Here is a 24,703-nt window from a genome sequence, read left to right on the forward strand (position 1 = left end):
ACAGGTGTCAGCTGGATATCGGAAAGCGGTGAAGACAACAAATTCTAGTTTTGTCTTAACCAGTTTACAGAGGAAGAAAAGGAAGAAGAAGAAGAAGAATGGGCTGGACGAAGAAGCAATTCGTCTTGGCTCTGGTGATGGTGATCACCGGATCCATTAACACTTTTGTCTGTCCCAAGTGAGTTCCAGCTTCATTTCGGGAACTTTGTGACTATTATATTTAAGTAATAAAATTATCAGAGGATTAGGCCTAATATTTTTCGTGAGGGTGAACCATTCTATTTAAAGAAAAATATTAGAGATTTAGGACTAATATTTTCGAGAGGGACTATTAGATTTAAATGTAAAAAATATTAGAGATTTAGGCCTAATATTCTCGAGAGGAGACTATTATATTTAATGTAAAAATATTAGATATTTAGGCCTAATATTTCCGTGGGGGTGATTATACTTCAATAAAAAGATATTAGAGGATTAGACCTAATATTTTCGTGAGGGCATCATCATATTTAAAAATAAAATATATTAGAGAACTATAGGCTTAATATTTTCGTGAATGTGATTTTCATATTTAAACAAAAAATATGAGAGGATTAGGTCTCATATTTTTTTGTGTGGGTGGGTGAAGATAGGCCCCCAAGAGTTTGAGTCCTATGTCAAGAGTTATAAAACAGTCGTGTTATTAGTATTCAGCTTCTTGCTTCCATGTGCTCGCGAGTCATTTGTTTCAGCGAAGCGCATTACTCAGTAATTCTTAATTGTAACTATTCTTTATCCAATCTCTGGTTTATTGAGGATAACGGATCGATGTAATGTCAAGTCTGTTGTCTATAAGGCAGAAAAAAAAAGTTAGAATCCTTGAAGACATCCTAGCAATCAATCTCTAATGAATATTTACTATCCAACTTTGCTCCCATATCCTTCTCACTCCTATTCCTCATGCGCCATGTACAAACATGCAGAACGTTAAAGTGTAAGTTTAAAAGATCATATCATTTTCCAGATGGGCGGATAAGATCAAATCCAAGAATTCTTTCGGAAACGTTGTGGAATTTTCCCATCCGTTTTTCCAGGCCGATACCATGTTCATCGGAGAAAATGCTTTGTGAGTACAAATGGTGTCAGTTACCACGAGTTTCGAATAGATGTCAATCGTCACTATATTTCCAGCTGCCTCCCTCTCACCAGTCTTTGCAGCTTCTCTCTGCCTTTGCCAAGTAGCAATAGCATGCCCTCATCGTCCCGATATTACATATTGCACCTGTGACTTTCATTGTACAAACCTGCATCCAAGTCGTTCAGTTACGCTCACATTTTTTTTCGCCAGTTTCTGCAACTTCTTACTTTTGACAGTTAAGCAGATACTCCCTGTTGCTGTCTCGAATGCTACTAACTTCTACCTAAAGCAGAGTTTCTAAACTTTTAACTGTCATGTTGCTCACGATCACAAAGGGCTGAAGACGACCTCAGCGAAGCTCTAAAGCTCTTGTCTCATATTTATCCATTCAATTTGGTGTTAGACGGTGGTTTTTTTTTTTATTATTCTTAACCATCAAGGTGACCATGGAGACAAAATCTCTACTGCAGATTTAGCGTACCGGTAAAATCAATCTGTCATTTTTAGTTTTCTGTAAAAGAAAACTATTAATAAGGTTAAAGTTTGTCTGTCCATCAGCACTTTTTCTCTCCGCCCTCAAATCTTGGAAACTAATGAGGCTAGAGGGCTACAAACTGATCATCCACCCTCCAATCATCAAATAGCAGCCCTCTAGCCTTAGTAGTTTTGATTTTATCCAAGGTTAAAGTTTGCAGTGATCGTGCGTCTGGCACCGTTAAAGGTACCAACAACCCAGGCCACCACCGGGCCGTGGCTGAATGTTTCATAGGGCAAGGCTGAGAGTTTCATACAGCATCATACACTGTACAGAAAACTCTATTCCGCCGAAGAAACTTCGACGCATTTTTTACTTTGTTTTATTTTGCAAGCACATTCCATTGTGCCACTGAGGCAGTGATGATTTCAGGTATTAGTCAGTATGACATGACATCACAAAAACATTCCCATCCACGGAAAAATCAGACAATATTACTTAACTGTAATTCAGTGTGCTAAAAAAAAAAGAACCTTGAAAATATTTCTCGAGGAGCAACATTAGTACAATCCACACATACTACAAAATAATCCCTCGTGTTTCTTATGTATCCATCGATAACATCGATAAAAAAAAGTCCATAAAGAACACGACTAGCCTAGGAAAACAGTGACAAAGCCAAATGGTATCTTATTATCACTGATGATAAGGCCGTGTGGCCAAGCAAAATAGATATACTATATGAAGCCGGTCAGGAAATCCTATTCTCGATCTCACTCTCTCTAGCTCTCTATCTCTCCCCATCTCTATCTCCCTCCCGACACAGACCTGAGAGTGTGTGTGTGTGTGTCAATCACGTATTCTTCTTATCCAGGGCTGATAAACATTATCTTATTTACCAGTATGTTCATAGGATTCGCTACATCCCGATAGAGAGAAGGGGGGGGGGGGTGGTGGATGGGGGGGGGGAGGCGCGCCTGTATTTGACCTCTACCGAATAATCTGGAATTCTCAAAATGCTCTTCCTGGATGACTGCAGTTTGAACATCTAAATCTAATCTTATAATATGTCAATATGTCTCTCATATTCCTATGAAATCATGAAAATACTGAACTTGATACTCTCCCCCTCTGCTAAATAAAGATGACTTTGCGAATATAACCGAGTGCATATACAGACATTTGCTTTTGACTTTCCAGTAACGGATATATATATATATATATATATATATATATATATATATATATATATATATATTATATATATATATATTATATAAGATATATATGTATATACGGTCTATATATGATATATATATATATGTATGTATATATATATATATATATATATAGATATATATATATATATATATATAATATATATATTCTTCAATGTCAGGCAGTTCGTCTCGCCAGCTACCTGAAACTCAGGACAAAAATAGCGCAGTTATCCCTAGTCTCTTGCCAGTCTCCGCCCTCCAGTAATTCATTCTAACTTCGTAGATTCATCCACCCATTCATATACAGCCAACTGAGTTAGCCTTAGAGACTCCGGTATGTTTACACAATTATTACAGGAGCGAGGCGAAAGAATGGTTTGATTTATTATTATTGTTATTATTCACATCCAACATTCATATAGAACGAGGTACCTACATGTGATCATTGAAAATAAATGAGCGAAGTAACACACATGTGTAAATTATACCTCAGTTATGGCGAATATGAAACTTGACGATATTTGTGGTTTATATTACACACGCTCACACACGCACACACACACACACACACACACACACACACACACATATATATATATATGTATGTATGTATGTATGTATGTATATATGCATATCTATATGTATATACATACACACATATATGAGTACCATATGACAGCCGACGGCAACCAAAGTAATAATCAAAATAAATATAAGCATAATGTGTTTTTGGGAAAGTAAACAAAAGAAACAAACATTCAAAAGGATTTTTTTTGTGTGTGTGTGTCTCTGGGACCCTTCCACAGCTGATTCAACCTGCCGCTTCAGTTCTCTTTCATTTCTCGCGTCATTTGAGCAGGTTATCACGAAAGTGTTTGCCCTCGGCAACCTTTCCCGCCTCTAAATTTTGCAGCAAGCAGCCAAATTGGTGGCAAAATCACAGTAATGTTAATTAGTTTTGTATACGTATCTGGCAGCACAAAAATTGAAGCCGGTCAAAGTGTTTGCGTTTGTACATGACAATGAATGATCGAACACGAAAGACTTCATGTCGCCACCAATGTTCCGCTCATAGTAGTAGTCGAAATTCGCCTTTGAAACGGCTCCCTTGCTCGTTTATTTTGCCATTATACGAGGTATTTCAAGTATATTTTCTCTACGATACCATATGCTTTTGAAAAATTTTCTTTCCTATTTTCAATTTCCTCTTTGGGCAAATCTGTGAACAGTAGATGCATGCTACTATCACTCTTTATCTGCGCAGTTTAGCAGGAAAACGGTGGTGGTAATAGAAGTATTAGATTTGCCTTCCTTTGAAACGGCTCCCTTGCTGTATGGGTTATCAGAACATGGCGCCATCTGTCAATGACTCTGTAGGTATAGCTCTTCCTTTAACTCATTCTGTGCGGTAGCATATAATAGCAAATGGGTGCGTTGGTGTATGTATATACAGGGGGACACCTGGAAGGGCAAATGACTTGCATGCATAACTTGCGCCAAATTTCTACAGCATACCAACTATAACATGAGTTACTAGTACGAACTATTATTTACTTTAAATATCGTTATCATCGTCTGTTATCAGCACATTCTCTTGGCCAAAGATTCGATATCTATTCAGTTTTTGTTATTTTTTGGGACCGTGCTAGAGTAGTAAGTGGTGATTATAATAATGTTTAGTTATTTAAAGCTTTATCATTCCTTGTTAGATGAAATATATACAGCGATTTATATTTATTTGTTGGTGAATGAATTACATAGCGATTATATATATATATATATATATAATATATCTATATATATATATATATATATATATATATATCTTCAGCAGGAGCAGCAGCGAATATATTTATCGAAAGCCAGGCTCGAATGATTCTGGTCGAAATATAATATATTGCGATTAACATATATTTTCTTGGTGAATGAAATTACCGTGAATTAAACCTATTTACACCTTTAGTGAATACAATGTATCGAGTTTTAACATGTAAGAAAATTAAAATATATATTGTATTTTCAACTTTCACATTAACGATGAATGAAAGTTGCATTGTAGCCTATACATATATAAACAAACTGAGCATGAATTATGGAATTTAGTAAAATTAACATTATATTAATACTGTACAGGATCAAACGAAAATGACGAATAATAATTAAATTTCTGGGTTTCGTGAGTTTCAGTTGTTTTTCACGATTTATCAGAAAAAATCTCTTACATCACAAATCCGGTGTGATTATTGTCCATTACAGATAGACGATAACTATTCGGTTTTTTTCCTAATTAGTCTCATGATTAAAATACGAGATTCATTCTCTTTCAGATAAGGAACTCGATAAGGACACCTTACCACAGCGATTAAATAGCTTTCGGGCTTTATCGCGTACAAGTAATGAGGCATTATCAATGCACGATTTCAGATTGGTTATGTGTATATTTCTACGAAACTCGTCCCCATGTGTTCATATATATATATATATATATATATATATATATATATATATATAATATATATATATATATATATATATGTATATATATATATATATATATATATATATATATAAGCCATTCTAGAGGGCTTATAAACAACTTCCCTAGAATATCGGAACATCTTACAAGACGCCATGAGGTCGTTAACGGTCATTCTCTCTCAGATGAAGAAAGCGTCACCTCCCCCCAAACATCCCCCCCAAAAGTTCGTTGTTTGTTTAGCGTCACCTACATTGGCAATCATTGGTCAATAGGCCTAAGGAGAGGTGCCGCAGCCAATCACACACGGGAGGGAATATATCGGGAGTTGTGGGGGAGTAGAGGAAAGAGAGAGAATGCCAAGGTTCCCCCTTGCGGAAGGCAGTTAGCCGTCGGTCAAGCAAATGGGTGGACGTGCCGCCCCTTTCCCCCTCGTGCCCTCTGCCGGTTCCTCGCTCGGTCTCAATCCCGCCGGTACTATAGATATTAGGTTCATTTCACTCGGGCCCTTGTGTAAATTGTCATTAGAATATAAGACCGGTGTTAAATTAATCACTGAGCGTTTGATTTCTGCATGACCCACAGTAACTTAAGAATCCCACGCGACCCAGGTCGGGGTCATAATTTTGGTGTCAGGTGTGGGGTGTTCGCTGCGAAGCGCTAATTAACAGTAAATATAGCGATCTGTGGGTCTTTCGAGGCGCGGATTCGGTGACAAATTGTTCAGTGTCTTTATGATCGGAAAATACACGACGGAGCGGTCACATGAAACAACAACACAAAAAGGGCCGACGTTGAAGTGATACGTTAAGCAAATTCGAGCTTGCCTTCACGTAACTAAATGTCAAAGTAACGAGCGGTCGATAGCGAAGAAAGTCGGCGTGCGATATTGCAATACGAGCGCGAGAAATCGTGAAACGGGCAAATACACGCACACACGAGCTGTGCATAAAACGGTCAACAGACTAGAAAAACTGTATGCAGTGTATAAGCGAGGGAAAGACAGAAAGGTGGACGAGTGTCGTATGATTGGAGTGAAGATTTGCACTCCCCAAATAAAAAACCAGCCAGACGCTGGTTACGATAGCAAGTGGAAGGAGGTGATCGTCAGCACAGTGATCAGCAGTGCCTTCGCAGACCATCGGCGATGACAAAGAACGGAGCAAAAGATGGCGGACAGCAATGAGCGCCCGCCAAAAGTCTTTCCCGCCAAAGGGAAAGAAGAGTGCCTGGAGTCAGCTGTGTGCGCCCAAGAGACAGGAGAAACCCTGTTGGCAGCGGGAGGATACCAGTTCTCCCCCCCGAAGAGTAGCAGAGTGAGACTGTCGGAGTAGGGGACTCCCCCTACAGGACAGCACACCCCCCTCAAGAGCGGGAATGGGTCGGAAGGAGATGGGCACTTTCCTCCTTCCCCTATGCCCCTCTAGACGTTGAGGAGAACGGTATTCACCTTCAGGATGGATGGGGGAGTGTGAGCTGTAAGCTTCGTCTGGTATAGACCAAGCTGTTAGAAGTAAGAAAAGCTGACAGCCGTCGGATGGCGGCTGACGACAGCAAGGGAGTGTAGCAAGACACTCCTCCCCTCCCCTCAAGAGGAAGGGGACGGCGACGTGGAGGGAGGAAGGAGGGTCAGCTGGGATCCTTCCTTGGCACAAGGGACACGAGGAGAGTAATTACTGACCAGCGTGAATAATTGTCAGTGGGGGTCTTTGTGAAGAATTTAAACAGTATAGGTATGAAAATGTGGGCAACCCGCAATGAAACAAGTTTCTTTGGTTTTGTTTTATTCACTGTAGTTTAAAGTTTTTTTTGTAAATATTATATTATCAAAAGGCTTTGTGATTAGTTTATTGTCTGTTATGTGTTATTAGAATATGTCCTTTTGATTCGAATTTTTAAGTTATTCAAGTAATTTGTCTGAGAAATTTTGTTTTTGTTTTATCAGGAATAACGTAAACAATCAACTAGTGATATGTCGATTTCTTTTTTTTTTAATCAGATTTGTGGTAACTGAACCCTTTTGTGATTTATCTGTGATTGCAGTTTGAGTAATTTAATTACGAATTGTTCTTATTAGAGTCAATGAGTAGTAACCAATTCACTGATATTGCTTGCTTAATGTTTTGTGGAAACTGTAGATGGATTTTCTTTTATTTTGTTCATTTTTATTGTCGGTTTTCAAGTCCTCCACCTTGAGGGTAGGAGACCAAACCCGCCCCCCCTAGAGCCTCTCCTCAATAGCCAAAGTGGTTGTCAGACCCGACCACACCAATAGTGTTTAATGTTAAATTTATTGTTATTAGTAGTAGTTACCTGGGTGTTGACCTCTTTGAGATTCTCGTAGTTAAACCAGATTGTTATTCTTTTCAAGTACTAATGATACGAGTCCATTTAAGATCACTGGTCAATGCCCCGGGTTAGGTAAAGAGAGAAAGAAAAATAATAAAAAAAAAATGGAAAAGTAAATAAATGAATAAATAAAAAAAAAATAAATAAATAAATAAAATAAAATATAATAATGATAATTTTAGTTAAGTAATAATACAGAAGCTAATGCCATTACCAAGGATAATGCCTATCCATTGCCCTCGATCGGAGTGCTTTTGCTTAAAGTAAAGGAGAGTAAGTTTTTCGCCACATTGGATCTCAAGTCAGGCTTGCTTTGATGAGGAAAGTAAAGAGAAAACGGCCTTTATAGCAAATAATCGGCTAAATGAATATAATTTCCTTCCCTTTGGATTTAAAAATGTTAAAGCTCATTTTTCACGAGTAATGATACGCGTTTTAGCCTCTATAATTAGCATTGGAGTTTTTGTATATTTAGACGATATCATTGTAATTGGAGCCATTGTAGAGGAGCTTAAATCTAACCTGATGAAAATAAATTTAGAAAAATGTAAGTTTTTCCAGGCCGAAGTAGAATTTTTGGGGCACCTAGTAACTTCCGAAGGCCTTAAGCCTTGTGCCAATAAGGTTATAGCAATTAAAGAATTTCCACGACCAAAACATGCGAAAGATGTAGCCAGCTTCTTCGGACTCGCAAATTACTATCGGAAGTTCATTAGAAATTTTGGACAGATAGCGAGACCGTTAGATGCATTAAGAAGGGCAACCTATTTCCAATGGGGTGAGAAAGCGGAAGAAGCTTTTCAGAAATTAAAAGATGCCCTAATGAGCGACGAACTCTTGGCTTATCCGAGGTACGATCGTCCTTTTTTTGTGACCACAGTCGCAAGTGATATTGCGATAGGATGAGTAATCTCCCAGATTGACGATGAGGTAATGAAAGGCCAGTTTTGTTTTGCATCACGAGCATTAAAAAAAGGGCAGAGAATAATTATAGTACCTTCGATCGAGAGGCTTTGGCGGTCTTATGGTTGCTGGAGAGACACCGTTATTTTTTGCTGGGACACAAAATAAAGATTTTCACAGATCATCAACCATTAAACATGTCGTGAAGAAGAGCGAGATTACAAATCGCCAAGCTCGATGGATCGAGCGAATTTTAGAGTTTGACATCGTAAAATTGAATATGTCCCAGGGTAAGGTAATAGGATGGCGGATGCTCTCTCCAGGAACATCATAAGAGTAACAACTCCTGCTACAGAGCGCGGGGAGGAGCGACAAAAGAAACCTCGTGACGTTTGGTGGCACAGGCAACTGCAGGCATATGCCAGCAACGTCGCGACGGTACCGAACAATGACAGTCAATCAAACGTAAGCGCGACGCGCAGAAAGAAAGCGGGAGAATCTCGCAAGGCATCTTCAGATGAATGGGAGTACCCGAGGCGGTAGCTGGTTAAATGCAGGTGGAACTCCGTCTGGGGGATTCCAGAATAAATGCCCGGAGAATGAAAGTGTGGTTGATTTTTGTGGTTGGAGTGTGCGAGAATTGGTTGAAAGTCAGGTGTCTAAAGCTTGGATTAGTCAGATTAAGGCTTGTGTGGTGAGGTGAGAGTAACGAGTTCCCGAATTTTGTGCATGTATAAACAAAAACGTGTTTTTCATTGTGAAAGACGTCATGTTAAGTAAATAGGGAAAAAAGGGCCACTGATATCCGAGCCCAGTCGTTACTTCCTCGAGCCTTAGTAGAGAGAGCCATAACACATGATTCATGTTAGCCCTTATGCTGGGCATGTAGGCATAGAAAGATCTTTTAGAAGAGCCGTGAACATTTCTTTTGGGTTGGCATGCTTTGAGACTAACTAGATTTTGTAAGTAACTATCGTGTGTTTAATACGATGGAAAAGCAACCTGTTAAGTATTTTTTTTATTGAAAGAGCCATCCATTTTATTTATGTAAATCCTTACGCCAGGCATACTGGCATAGAAAAGTCCCTTGTCAGAGCACTCGGTGTCGTACTTGTTAAATTCTATCGTGAGCATTAAATGTGGTGAGACCACTCCCTGCGGCGCCAGGGTAATACAAGTATTATTGTGTTCGTGGATGCGTATATACGCTCCCACCCATGGATAGGATGGTGGATAAAACCTGCCTGTTGGAGATCATATCATGTGAAAGAAATTAATCGAAATACTGGCTTATTCCACTTAAATGTACTAGAAGCACAAAGCGAGAAACACCTGTCGCACACAGTATACGTCAAGGCGCTTGGTGTACCACACCAACCAATCAGTATCCCATACCCGAGGTTGGCCGGGTACCTGGGAGGCGAGCCAGTGGAAAAACACCAGGGCGCAAGTGGGCGCCCGGCCGAGAGCACAAGACCGAGCTCCCGAGCCTATGTCATAAGTAAATGCTGTTGCAAAGTAAATGAAAGGGGTCAGTGAACAGAGTTTGTAAATGCCAACCCACGTCTTTGCCTAGGATCCAGAATCATGCCAGTGTTATTTTTTTTTAATTTTATTTCTTGTTGTCTCGATCAGATTGTCATGTGTCACGAATTTATGTTGATATAACTTGTCCAAATTATTTTCAGAACAAATGTTATTACCTGTGGATCATATTCTTATGTGTAATTTTGTTTTGATGTGGTTATGTTGCTTATGTACGTTATTTTATTATTTTGATCTATCGTTTTTTATTTGTGTTAAATTTGTCGCAACACCGATTCCATCCTATTTTATCTTTCATAAATTACACTAATGCTTGTAAAGCTTTTTTTGATTTTCACAGATGATGAAATTTTTGTTGTTTGTGCCTGAATTTCCATATTTATTTTTATATGTTTCTTTTATATTTATTTCTATGGTTCTTTAGTTTTTATTTTTATGTTTCTTATGTGGTTGTCTAAATGTAAATTATTGTTTCAAGAGGATTCTTTTATTTTCGTGAAACTCCATTGCATTATTTTTGTTGTGTATGTTTAAATTATGTTTTTGTTATTTTGAAGAAAGTTAATAGATTAACGTGATACAATGTCATTAAAAATGGATGCCATGTGTCGTGATTACCAAGGGCAGTGGCTGAATGTGTGAAATTTTCTGTCTTTTTGTTTTCACCATTTTGTTTTGATTATGAACCTGAACTTATTGAATGATTTCTTTTTTTTTGGTTTTGATCTGTTCCAGGAAAGAGTGATTGTTCTTAATTTTTTTTTTTATAAAGATCTTATGTTGTTGTAAGACGTGTTCAATTTACTTGTAACCTTTAGTTTGTACACACGTCAAATGGCCCCCTTTAAGATAGTTAATTTGAATTTAGATAAATCAGTACATTGAGGAAAGAGACTCGAGATGGGACAAGGCGAAAACTATAGCTTTGCGAGGACGCAAAGGAGTTTGGGGAGGGAGTGATAAGCCATTCTAGAGGGCTTATAAACAACTTCCCTAGAATATCGGAACATCTTACAAGACGCCATGAGGTCGTTAACGGTCATTCTCTCTCAGATGAAGAAAGCGTCACCTCCCCCCAAACATCCCCCCAAAAGTTCGTTGGTTTCTTTAGCGTCACCTACATTGGCACCCATTGGTCAATAGGCCTAAGGAGAGGTGCCGCAGCCAATCACACACGGGAGGGAATATATCGGGAGTTGTGGGGGAGTAGAGGAAAGAGAGAGAATGCCAAGGTTCCCCCTTGCGGAAGGCAGTTAGCCGTCGGTCAAGCAAATGGGTGGACGTGCCGTTTCCCCCTCGTGCCCTCTGCCGGTTCCTCGCTCGGTCTCAATCCCGCCGGTACTATAGATATTAGGTTCATTTCACTCGGGCCCTTGTGTAAATTCATTAGAATATAAGACCGGTGTTAAATTAATCACTGAGCGTTTGATTTCTGCATGACCCACAGTAACTTAAGAAACCCACGCGACCCAGGTCGGGGTCATATATATATATATATATATATATTATATATATATATAGTATATAGGCGAATACCACAGGAAAATGATAGGTAGAAATTCAAGCGCTTTCGTCTTTGTTTTACTAAGACATCGCTCCTTGACAATGTCTGTAGTAAAGACGAAAGCGCTTGGATTTCTGCTTGTCATTTTCCTGTGGTATTCGCTTATTTAATCAAGTCACGTGCATCTTCTGAGATTTTCTAAGCATATATATATATATATATATATATATATATATATATATATATATATATATATTAGAGAGAGAGAGAGAGAGAGAGAGAGAGAGAGAGAGAGAAGAGAGAGAGACGTCAATCAAAACAAGATTCCGGGAGACGTTATTGTGAACAAATTTGTTCCGAGTTCCGTCAGGTTTTGACCGATAAAAACATTTTCCGTCGACTTCCTGTTCGAAGGGACTGATATGCCATTTCCCCAAGTACCAAAAGATAGCTCTGTAAATTGGGGAGAAGGACACAATCATTTCCAATCAGCTGAGGATCGTCAAGTTGAAAGAGAAATGACTGATAGTTACAATCGCCGAGTTCCCTCCCCCTTTGGTCTTATGACGCTGATTGGTTTATAACTTTATATGCATTCATTTGCTCATTTTCATCTTTATTTTTAGCTCCTTCTTCGATAAGAACGAGTGTTAGATAGTTAGGCGATATTACCTAACAAGAGGTATGAGGACCCTGTAGTCCTGACACTTAATTGTTTAGTGTATTCGCTTACTCGGGGATAGCCTACATATTACTTTGTGGTCGTTGCTGTTCTTCTTGTTGTGGGGGTAGGAAAGGTCTATGAAATGGCCTAAAAAAAAAAGGTCTGAAAAAGGTGTTTCGCGTTGAGGTAAAGACACGGGAATTTTAGCAAAGGATATTTATGATTTATTTATTAGAATAAAAACGTAAAAAAAAGTAATGTGCATGTTAAATAGTAATAAAGACAAATTATTCCTAATAAGGTATAGCGCATTTATTTCAATTTATGCACGAGGGGAAAATCTTGCATGCGTCCCGAGTAAGCTGGAGGTAGGATCACGCCTTTTTACCCCCTGGTATTTTTTAAAACAAAAACTGCAATAATCTGATTGCCTTACCAAATCAAAGCTTCAGTGTTTAATAGATTAGCTTTTAAAAATGTGCTAAGGGATGGCAGCCAGGAAATTCTTCTTTTCCTATTTTCCGGATGGGCTGCACGCCCCATCTACCACGTGTTATACTAACCAACCCTGCAGGTTACCTAGCTACCCTTACTTAACCTACCTCCCGGGCAAACTGTAACCTTTCAACGAAATTTGTCAGTATCGTTAAGGCCGCGTCTGGGATTCGAACCCAGGCTCCTTTGCTAGAGAGAAATATACCGATCTCCAGACTGTGAAGCCACACACTCTCTCTCTCTCTCTCATATATACACAAAGATATATATATATATATATATATATATATATATATATATATATATATATATATATATATATATGCTTTGCATTCACACATATTACAATATATATATATATATATATATATATATATATATATATATATTGTATATATATATATATCATGCGCGCGCGCACACACCTACACATACACACACACACACACACACACACACATATATATATATATATATATATATATATATATATATATATATATATATATATATATATATATATATATATATATTACCTAATATACTGCTTATCATGTGTAAATTATTACAGTGAAGAATTTAAGGACTGAATGTACGTGTAACTGTGTCCAAGCATGTGTACGTACGCGACGAATGCTGGCATTTCCACGCTTATGTAATTAGAACCGTGACAAAATCATGTCAGGATATCACTGAACTCACGGGCGACCTTCGCCTCACTATCAAAATTTGATTACCTTATCATGTCCGCCACATCATCTTGTCGACTCCCGAAATTCCTGTTGTTGTCGGACATCGTGCTTTTAAGATTAGCTACCCGTCATTCTATTAACCCAGTGGGTTTTGTTTTATTTTCTCGTCCAGTTGTGTGGAGCTTATATAATGCATAATCCTGGAAGTTACATTGATCTAGCTAATTTATGAACTGATTTATGCAAGTAAAGTTATGATTTGATTTATGCAAGTTAATTTATGAACTGATATATGGAAGAAAGTTTATGAGATGAGTTATGCAAGTGACTTTATGAACTTATTTGTGCAAGTAAATATACGAATTGTTTTATGCACGGCAGTTTATGAATTGATTTATGCAAGAAAGTTTATGAACTAATTTATGCAAGTAAACTTACGAACTGATTTATGCACGAAAGTTTATGAAATTGATTTATGTAATTACTTTATGAATCGATTTTATGCAAGAAATTTTATGAATTGATTTATGAAAGTAAATTTACGAATTGATTTATGCAAGTTTTATGAATGGATTTATGCAAGGAAATTTATGAATTGATTTATGGAAGTTAATTTATGAACTGATTTATGCAAGAAATTTTATCAATTGATTTATGGTAGTAAATTTACTAATTGATTTTATGCAAGAAAGTTTACGAATTGATTTATGCAAGAAAGTTTATGAATTCATTTATGTAAGTTTATTTATGAACAGATTTATGTAAGAAAGTTTATGAATTGAGTTATGCAAATACTACATTTATGAATTGATTTGTGGAAGTAAATTTATGATTTGATTTACGCAAGAAAGTTTATGAACTGATTTATTCAAGTAAATTTATGAACTGATTTATTCAACTAAATTTATTAGTTGATTTATTCAAGTAAATATATGAATTTTAAGAGTCTAATCGGGTCATTCAGTTTACACGTTCGTTTCCAAAACGTGGAACTCCCTTCCGTCTTTCGTATTTCCCGTACCTTTTTAATGACCTATATCAATTTGGCTATTATGATAACGGGTTTCAGTCGAACGTCCCTTATCCACATTTACCACTCAAATTCTTGCAGCTATTATCTAAGTGTTTACTCATCTTGAAGTTTAATTAATTATCTGTCTTCAGTGATGTTTAGTGTAACTAAAGGTGAACTTTTCACTTGTGTATATTCCGGTTCACGCAGACGACTCATAGCCTATGTCATACGAAATTAGAGGATAAAAGGTTAAGTCCTATAGTATCCCCTTTAATGCTAGCTACCTGTAAAACATCTACATTAAAAATGGATTGCTTGAGCCTATATCATATCCCTTTTCACAACCGATCCGTGTAATGTATACATTGCTGAATGAATTCTCTGAAGTTCTATCATATTCCTTTTTCCAAAAAAATTCTAATTCAATTAAAAATTAAAGAAATGTGTGACTGATCCCATATCTGACTCCTTCTCCAATAGGACGATCCGCGCAGAGGAAAGCAAAAGATATTTGTTTCAGTAGATCCTTTACTCTAACCGTTATATTTTGCTTTAGGTCTTGCGACTTTTTACGCTAACCTGGCACTCAAACGACGCCGAAATCTGCATACGACGGAACTGGCTTTGGACACAGCAACGGTGAGGAAAAGTTGGAATGTATGCAGAGACAGTGACTAGGAAAGCATGACTTGTTTTGGGAAGACCAACGTATTCCCTGGAATCAACACAGAAATACAAGGAGAATGAAAGGATGATAAGTATAAATATATATAGTCGTAAAGGAATAATTGTAATAATAGTAGGTGTGTTCAATGTCACTTTAGCTTTTCAGATAGAACTGGAGAAGAAAGATGAGTAAAGGTAATATGATAATCTAAGATATTAGTACAGATAATGTAAGATTTTTGGGAACCTAAGAAAGACAAAAAGCAGTACATAGTTCAGGGAGTGGTAGAAAGGGTCAACAAGAAACACAGAAATTCATATAGCACGAGGACACACCCAGATCACAGCTAATTGGCGCTGTGTATGTGAGAGAGGCCAATGCGCAGGTGTAATGTAATGCTTCGTAAATCTGGAAATATTTTGCACTGGGGTCCAATCGTAGCGAGTCCATCTCACAACAGAGGAAACCATGTTCGATCCCAGTACCTAGGACCACCAGCTGAGCAGTTGAATGGATGATGTACTTCAGAGATATTTTAATCTTTAGCTGGCAAAGATAATTCACTTTTAAACAATCTCAACATCAGTCTGTGATGCAGGCTTTATCTAAAGAGAGAGAGAGAGAGAGAGAGAGAGACGAGAGAGAGGAGAGAGAGAGAGAGAGAGACTATCTCTCTCTTGGTATCTACGAAAATTTCTTTTTAATGAAAATCATAAGCCTGCAATCAGTAATGATGACATACTTTATGCAATATTCTTCAAAGCAATGGTGACATTGCATGCTAAAAGTCCATTCTACAATATTTATTCCTTTAAAGCTAATCCGCATTACCGTGACAGGTTATACGAAAGCCTTTTCCTTCGTTTTCAGACGTCGGAGTTCCCCAAGTGGATATTCTGGGCCCCCGCAGTTTGCGACATGACAGCAACATCCCTCATGTTCGTGGGTCTGATCTTCACTTATGCCAGTTCTTTTCAGATGCTCAGAGGTACGTCTGTGTCTCTCTATTAAACACACACATAATTTACATGTATATATATATATCTACATATATATGTATATATACATATTACCAAAGAAACCACAAAAGTAAGCACGTGATTTTGTTTATTAGCTAAAGCCACTGGGAAAATTTAAAAAAGGAAAGACAGAGTGCCAGGTACTTTTCGTTTATTTAATACTTTGTGCCCCGAAGATGTGTTAAATAAAAACGAACGAAAAGTACTTGGCACTCTGTCTTTTCTTTTTCAAATTTTCCCAGTGGCTTCAGCTAATATCACATAATCTCGACAATTATCTAGTACAAACTCGCTTTCATTTTCCTTTCCCCAGGCACTGATATTTCTCCTTTTCCTCACCTTTTAAAGTACTCACGTCCGTGTCTCAGCCTCTCGTTTCGTCCCTAAGCCAATCTCTGCTGTTACTAAATCAATCATAGACCAATGCTTCTTGTCACCATCGTTACTCATTTTCACCCTGGAAAAGGAGCCGTGATTGTCTTCACCGGCCTGATGTCGGTGGCGTTCCTCACCGCCGTTTGAGGTACTACCAGGGTGGATTGGCATCGGATTCGTCATCCTGGGGCTGGTCCTCGTAGGACTTTCGGACTTCCTTAACTCCAGCGACAACAGCCAGCAGGATATCAACGGTATTATCACAGTGAGTCTCAAAACAAGAGAAGCAAATAAAAAAAATGGCTATTTTTCTCAGTCGGTTTCTGCGGATTTTTCTGTTTGATTGTTTGAATGGCGTTTTTACGTTGCATGGAACCAGTGGTTATTCAGCAACGGGACCAACGGCTTGACGTGACTTCCGAACCACGTCAAGAGTGAAGTTCTATCACCAGAAATACACATCTCTGACCCCTCAATGGAACGCCTGAGACTCGAACTAGCGGGCACAGAGGTGGCGGGCAAGACCATACCAACCACGCCCCACTGAGGCGCTTGTAGATTTTCTTCCAGTTTCCCTTTGTCTCACGGCTTTTTGATCAAACCTAACACGAGAACCTAGTTTTTTTTTTTTTCCGTCTGTCAAAAAGGTATTTTAGAAATAGTGTATGCGGCTTTTCACAAGTTGTTCGGGAGTGGAGACGGACCATAGCTTCGTTTTTTAGAATTTTATTTTAAGAACGTGGATTAAATATTTCATGTGTGGATACACGAGTTCTCAGAAAACTTTACAATCTATCTAAATCCTTTCCACCATTCTGAAGGAATTTCTAATGGAATTTACACGCTTCTCAATAAAAAATATTTTCTTTGGACCTCCGTTTCATAAAAAAAAAAAAAAACAAAAAAAAACATGTATTTTATTTTTGTATTTGAAGGTGATCTGCTGATCGTGATGGCGCAGATAGTGACCGCCTTGCAGATGGTCCTCGAGGAGAAATTCATAATGAAATACAATGTTCCTCCCCTCCAGGTGGTCGGTTATGAAGGTAAGAGTCCATTCATAAATGAACTTGCATACATCAGTTCATAAATCGACTTGCATACGCCAGTTCATAAACTTGCATAAATTAATTTATAAATTTACTTGCAAAAATATATTCATAAAGTTAATTACATAAGTCAATTCATAGTAACTTGCATAAAGTAAATTCATAAATTTACTTGATAAAAAAATTCATAAACTTGCATAAATAAACATTCAAATAAACTAGCATACATCAATTCATAATTTACTTACATAAATCGATTCATAAACTTGAATGCATAAATTAATTAATACATTTACTTGCGTAAAACCAGTTCATAAATTTAATTTCATCCACCTACTCATACACTCACTTGCATAAATCTATTCATAAACTTAACTGCATAAGTCAAATTATAAATTTTACTTGCGTCAACCAGTTCATGAATTTATCTGCATAAATCAATTCACAAATTTACTCACGTAAATCATAGCACTTAGAAGTGGCTCTAGTAGGTAATTTTTTTTAATATATGTTTTTGAAAAAAGTAATTTTTTTAATTTGGACTTTCAAATGACACATGAAGATTTATCAATCTGTTGACTGCTACGACTGAAATGCGCTTAATAACGCATTGCTATATCCATTTCTTTATTTTCTTGATGCTCCTTAATGCATTGCAGTATATTTAAAACAAATATATTTTTTTCCCAAGGGATTTTTTTATCTGTACTTTACCATACTTATTTTGTTTATCAGCTTTACTAACTTAGGCATTTATCAGTATGTCATTATACATACTTCCCTTCTCCTGGCTCTGTTCTCACCTTACTACCTAATAATAATAATAATAATCTAATAATATAATAATAATAATAATATAATAATAATAATAATAATATAATAGAAACTGAAAACAAACCACAAAATTACCGAGCATAACTTATTTCCTTGTAATTTGTAAGTATTTACACAGTATTTTACTCAAGAGAAGACTGGCTGGGCCTTGACCCAGTCTGATCACCTTCACATCTCTTGAGAAAGTGCCACAGTTAGGGCCTGAAAGTACTCGAGTTTTAAGTAAAATACTATGTACACACTCACAAGTAAACAAGTTATACTCGGTAACCATGTGGGTGACTATTTCCATCTTCAGAAGAAAATTGAAAGGAGTTTTGTTTGGTTAACAATAAAATAATATAATATTAATAATAACCTCCCAACACCCTCAACAAGAAGCTACTACAACCGGAGAATAGAAGCCAGGAGGTGGTTCTTTTTGCGTCATCTTAACAATGGCGGTGAATCAAAGACTCCGGGCCAAGTTTATGCGGAAGACGAATGAATCACCGGAAGACGCCAACATGACGAATTTGGTGACTATTTAGCTTTTAGGTCGATATCACCATCGCCATCATCTTAACCCAATGTCGAGGTCGCTGTTTTTTAACGAGCATCTTCTGGCTGCTTCTATCTGGAACGGATCTTTTTCATAATTTATTTTGCCAGGCGTTTGACTGACAAATGCCCTCCTTTTGTATCCAGGCCTGGGACAGGGCTTGAGACGGACAATCTAGCCTACCGTGGTTAAATGATGCTCGCGAAGTCTTATAATCAGCAGAGAATGCGTGAAATATTCACAAATGTTCTGATGGAAAAAGAAATGACAGTTCTTTCATTTTGTTGGAATGGGTCGGTTTAGGTTGTTACGTAGGAGGCTTATCATAGCGGCAGATAATTATGCTTGACATTTGGATGTGAAGATAAAATGTTATAACCGATAAGCATTAAAACTCCACGTATCAAACTTCACGCGGAACAAGTTAAAAGGGACCCCAAATGTGATATATATATATATATATATATATATATATATATATATATATAGATATATATATATATATATATATATATATAACAGTATATAAACAATAATATGGTAAACACCAGGATAACTGTATGACATTTAAATAAACAATGCAATACAGCTCATGGTTGCTTAAAATCTTGAATAAAATCAATTATTTTTACTACAAAGCCCTTGGGGACATGAAGTCAGGAGAAACTATTCTTACCCATCAATTCTGGAGATTATAATAATAATAATATTTTCTCTCGTATCCGATATTCCTTCCTTCTTCTTTTCAGGTATCTTCGGTTTCTTGACCTTGTCCGTACTCCTGATCCCTATGTACTACATACCCGGTGGAATGTTCAGCTCCAACGAAAGGGGAGTCCTGGAAGACACCCCAGACGCTTTCGTTCAGATAAAAAACAATCCTCTTTTGATACTCGCCATCCTACGTGAGTGCAGCCTAACGCTTTGTATAAGTTTCCCCTCTTACATGATTCCCGTTTTCTGTTCGGCAAATCGAGTCCTGGGCAAATCCAGTATGCGATATCGTCGAATCGTGTTATTTCAATTTACCTTATCGTTAATCTTTGATGAAATATTGCGATTTGGAGATTTACTCCGTGACGGAATACGCCTTTCTTATGTTTTACAGAAGCAGAGATTTCTCATTTTACTACGCAATAGGATAAAACATTTAAATGGAACTGAAACCAAAAACCAAAGAGATTTGGCTATGGTGTTTGTATGTACGGGGAAAGTGTGATAAAAAAGTAGAGGGAGTAGTTTTATATGTATATGTATATGTATATATATATAATATGTAGTAAATAGATAGATAATTATGAATAAAGTTTTGTTAACAGTTCCATTAAATACATTCAACTAAAGTCATCAAGTGTCTAAAATAGTCATTTTATTTTCCCTCAGTGAACATTACCAGCATCGCCTTCTTCAACTTCGCCGGCGTGAGCGTCACGAAGGAGCTTTCTGCCACGACCAGGATGGTGCTGGACTCCGTCAGGACGCTGGTCATTTGGCTGTTCTCCATAGCTGTTCAGTGGCAGACGTTCCAGTACCTCCAGGTGAGACCTAGGCCTAATTTTTGTTCGTATCTACCGGAGGTTCAGTCTTAGGTCTAGAGACCCTGGTTCCGCCTCCTCTTGATTAGCTGGTAATTGTTTTTCATGACATTTTGCAAGCAAGCAAGCAAGACTAGTATGGGATAGGGGCGTTATGGGAGAGGGTAGTGGGGAGGGGAGGAAGGTAACGAAACGTTTGGAGACTGAAGTACAGTAAAAGGCTGGTCAACTGGGGTAGACACACTTGCACATACGAGCAATCTGCCTTGAAGAGACAGCAAATGACAACTATTTTGTTTGCTACTAAAACATCTATAATAACAGTTACCTACCGATGCAATGAGAATGCAATTAGTCTTAAGTTAGCAAAAGTGGAAAATTTATTCACAAACACAAGGAAGAAATAAAATTCGATCAAAATGTCTGCTGTAATCTCCCTGGAGGTCGGATAAGTTGAATTCAAGTCCCGGGAAGGGTTATTCTAGTCACTAGAGTGTCTCGAATGAAGTCATTTAAATTGATGTCATTCCTTTCAGCCTATAGGTTTCCTGATCCTGGTCATCGGAATGATGCTCTATAACGACGTCCTTCATCATGCATTTTTGAGGAGGCTGATCAACATTACTGACAGAGTGCCGGAAGGAGCTCCTATACTCAGTGGCACCGTGGAGTAAGTAAGCCCTTCGCCAGACGTAGGACAAGGAAGTTACTGAGGACCTTTTTTGTTTTCATTGGATAAAAAACTATCCTTTTAATAATGCAGTAGTTTAGGGCAGGAATGTGGCGATGACATTTTTTTTTTTGTTTTTTTTTTCTTTTTTTTTCCGGACTGCCCCATCAGGGAAAACGATTGGTATAAACGGACATTTTACTTTGTATAACCAGGTAAAATACCTTCTTGAATACAGTCAAGTAAAATACTTAAGAGATCATTTCTAAACCATTCTCCTTCAATTTTCATTTCTCGAAATGCAGCTTCGTTTTCTTCCGCTCTATCTCGGTGCATCTGGAGCCATTTTATGATATTCCGTCCAGGAGGCGTGTTTAACCCCACTCCTCATATACGCTTCTGCAGTCGGATGGTCAGGGTCATTGTTGTTGTGAGATTAAACAGGCCTTACGCTACCATGAAGCCTATAGGTCGCACGAGCAGCTCCCGAAGGTGTGAGGGTCAAGTAGGAGAGCATATTTACGGATGACAAGCTCGATCGCTGAATTTTCCATTGATTGTCTATAAGTAAGTGGGGAAAGCTGGGTGATGGTAGAAATGCGTAGGATGATTTTAGAGGGTCATTCAGCTGATTTACATGACACCTCTTAAATTAAAACGACGGATGTTCCTTCGGAAATCTGAGGTTGGGTGCCATCTTAGGTACACACATCCGGTAAATGGCACCATAGTCCCCTATACTGTGAATGGGACCACTGTCGTTCGTCAATTCCAGTGTAGCTGTACAAAAGAAGCAAGCGACACTATCAGTATTCAAATCACCATTCCTGTAAATTCTCCATTCTATAAATTCTCGATGACGAGAGATCTAAAGGGCTTAAGCTAGCATTATTGCTTATGGTGTTGAGAGCAACTCAGTTATTTCAGGAAGGCAGAATGGGTGTCTTTGTCTCTCTCCCAAACCAATAAACCTCGGACTACCCTATAAAACCTCTCCTGACCTACCCCAGAAAATGAAGGGCTCTCCGGTGGATCAAGGACAGGTGCTGGTATGAGGCCTGCTTAACCTAATAACAACTATGACCCTGGCCATCCCCACAGAAGCCCTACGAGAGAGATGTTGGAACCAGTGTTGCCAGCCATCTAAGAGGCTCCTTACCCTACCTAAGGCACTGAAATTACCCTACTTTCACTGTCATATTACCCTACGCCCGGCCTTAAGATATTAATTTGTTGTTCATTGGTTACTTTTTAATAAGATACAAGACAAGCATCTTGAAATTACCGTACTACATATTGCTCAGATTTCGTGACGTTACCCCGTTACCCTACAAAACCCAGATTTGAGGCTGAATTACCCTATGCATAGGGTAATTACCCAACGGTTGGCAACATTGGTTGGAACGCGTCTCGGTAGACTGATGATCTCTATGACATTGTTTTCAGCACTGACACCTCTCTCTCTCTCTCTCTCTCTCTCTCTCTCTCTCTCTCTCTCTCTCGTTGTACTTAGCTAGTTTAATAATCTGTCCCTCTATCTTTTCAGACCAAACCAAGACGTGACTGGGAAAAGAGAGATCGACCCTTTTTAAAGAAGAATTACTCAGAAGAAAAACCAAGTGATCTGATGACGTCATAGTTCCTACGCTCATATTTGTTCCGTTGTGTGTTCCGGTAATGATTTCTTCCCCTTCCCTGTCTCTGTAAATTATTATGTATCTTTTGAATGAATAATGGAGGCATAATATCGTCCATTATAATTCTTTGAGGCTTCCTTACAATGTATGTTGTTCCGATTATTTTTTTTAGATAACTATGTTGGAATCCAGGATATAATACAATATATCAACAATCATAATGAAATTCCTTTTCATAAAAATGGCCAAATGAAATCCTAGTGCGATGAAGACGTCTTAAACGACTAGACGATATGTAAACATGCCCAAGAAGAAAAAAAAAAAAAAACACACACACACACACACAGCAAATAAGTCAACAAACGGAAGGTCCCTAGTAACCCGCACAATTCAAACAACAAAAATCACTCACCAGGCACGAGTAACATCCCATAAATAAATACTATGACGTGAAAGAAAATACGTTCGTCAAATATCCCGGAATCGAACTTTTGTGAAAGCTGGTTTCCTTTCTGTATTCTTCCTTTAAAATAAATGCCGTTCGTAATTGAAATGGGAAGATGGATGCGATCATTTCTCAATGATTGAAAGATCAGCAGAGTTCCTGCAATTAACGGTGGGTAATCTGTTTAATGGAAATTCCCTGCGGGTTCGGCGGTTCTCTCTCTCTCTCTCTCTCTCTCTCTCTCTCTCTCTCTCTCTCTCTCTCTCTGAAAAAAATATATGTACAGATTTATATACATATATATTATACATATAAAAATTATATATCTAAATATACATATATAAAGTATATATAAATATATATTGATGTACATAAATTATACACACAAATATATATATATATATTATATATATATAATAATATAATCTATATATATATATATACTCATATATATAGATTATAATATATATATATATTATATATATGTGTGTGTGTGTGTGTGTGTGTGTGTGTGTGTGTGTAATCTATTACCGGGACAGATGTTATTATTTGTTCACATGTTATTTTGAAGACGCCAGAAGACAAAACACTCCGAAGATATGACGTGACATCCGGCTTATGTGTTGACTGCTGCGTCTTCATTACAGGATACAGGCAGCCAATGTCGCCCCTGAAACGTTACTGTCATCCGGACTGAAGGAAAACATATATATATATATATAAATATATATATATATATATATATATATATATATATATATATATATATATATATATGCATATGTTTGTGTGTGTGTCTGGGTGTGTGTATGAACACACACAATAACGTGGCGAATACCGTCACATATAAACAAAACAACAGCAAAAAACAAAAACAAAAAAAAAGAAACCGGAAAAAATAGCGTAATATGGCAGACGGGTATCTCTATTCATACAAAGAATTTCCGAATGTTAAGTAATTAATGAATTAAAAGTACTGTACGTTAGGTCTCAGTCAAGCCTAGAGGATACGAGGCGGTCGCCTTTAACACGCAATACAAAAGCTATGGTCGATCTTATCAGGTTTCCATGACCTTCGTGACTGGTTCAAGTTGTTTGTCTGCTTAATGGAAGCCGTTTCGAGTGTCTCTGATCTTTGATAGGGCCTGTGCTTTCACAGATACCTAGTTCATAATGTGTCCCAGTTTATTCTGACTGACTGATTTATAGACTTTTGGCATACCTGCCAAGCACTGGGGCAACTAAGGCCATTCAGCGCTGAAACGTAAATTGACAGTGAAATGGTTGGAAAGGTGTAACGGATGGAAAACCTCGCAGTTGCAATATGAATCAATTGTTACGAGAGGATGGAAGTAAGATGGAAGAAAGAGAATATGATCGGAAGTACAGTAAAAGGAATGAAAGTATAGGTTGCAGCCAGAGGCCGAAGGGATAATGCGAAGAACCTTAAGTAATGCAAAATAACAGATGTTTTAT

General features: G+C 37.6%; 2 protein-coding genes and 1 long non-coding RNA gene across 3 annotated transcripts in view; 2 read left to right on the top strand and 1 right to left on the bottom strand.

Moving 5' to 3' along the window:
* Positions 1–24,703, bottom strand: part of LOC135198493 (uncharacterized) — a 73,588-nt gene that overhangs the window by 37,652 nt on the left and 11,233 nt on the right. The gene's annotated exons all lie outside the window — the stretch shown is intronic.
* LOC135198492 (uncharacterized) lies at positions 15,010–16,672 on the top strand. Its single transcript, XR_010310809.1, has 3 exons — positions 15,010–15,094; positions 15,993–16,110; positions 16,608–16,672. It is a non-coding gene; the product is annotated as an uncharacterized LOC135198492 (long non-coding RNA).
* Positions 17,456–22,890, top strand: LOC135198491 (solute carrier family 35 member F6-like). The gene is made up of 5 exons (XM_064226087.1): positions 17,456–17,562; positions 19,690–19,845; positions 20,324–20,478; positions 21,012–21,145; positions 22,692–22,890. The coding sequence occupies exons 1-5, from the start codon at positions 17,469–17,471 to the stop codon at positions 22,735–22,737; spliced, it is 585 nt and encodes a 194-aa protein (XP_064082157.1). The 5' UTR covers positions 17,456–17,468; the 3' UTR covers positions 22,738–22,890.

This window comes from Macrobrachium nipponense, chromosome 22 (assembly GCF_015104395.2).
Source record: "Macrobrachium nipponense isolate FS-2020 chromosome 22, ASM1510439v2, whole genome shotgun sequence".
Taxonomy (NCBI): Eukaryota; Metazoa; Arthropoda; class Malacostraca; order Decapoda; family Palaemonidae; genus Macrobrachium; species Macrobrachium nipponense.

What these genes read in the sequence shown, in the direction of transcription:
- LOC135198491 (XM_064226087.1), top strand. Translation starts at nt 17,469, where the DNA reads ATGGCGCAGATAGTGACCGCCTTGCAGATGGTCCTCGAGGAGAAATTC. An exon ending in CCAGGTGGTCGGTTATGAAG is followed by an intron (nt 17,563 to 19,689) that starts GTAAGAGTCCAT and finishes TCTTCTTTTCAG; the next exon opens with GTATCTTCGGTTTCTTGACC. An exon ending in ATACTCAGTGGCACCGTGGA is followed by an intron (nt 21,146 to 22,691) that starts GTAAGTAAGCCC and finishes CTATCTTTTCAG; the next exon opens with ACCAAACCAAGACGTGACTG.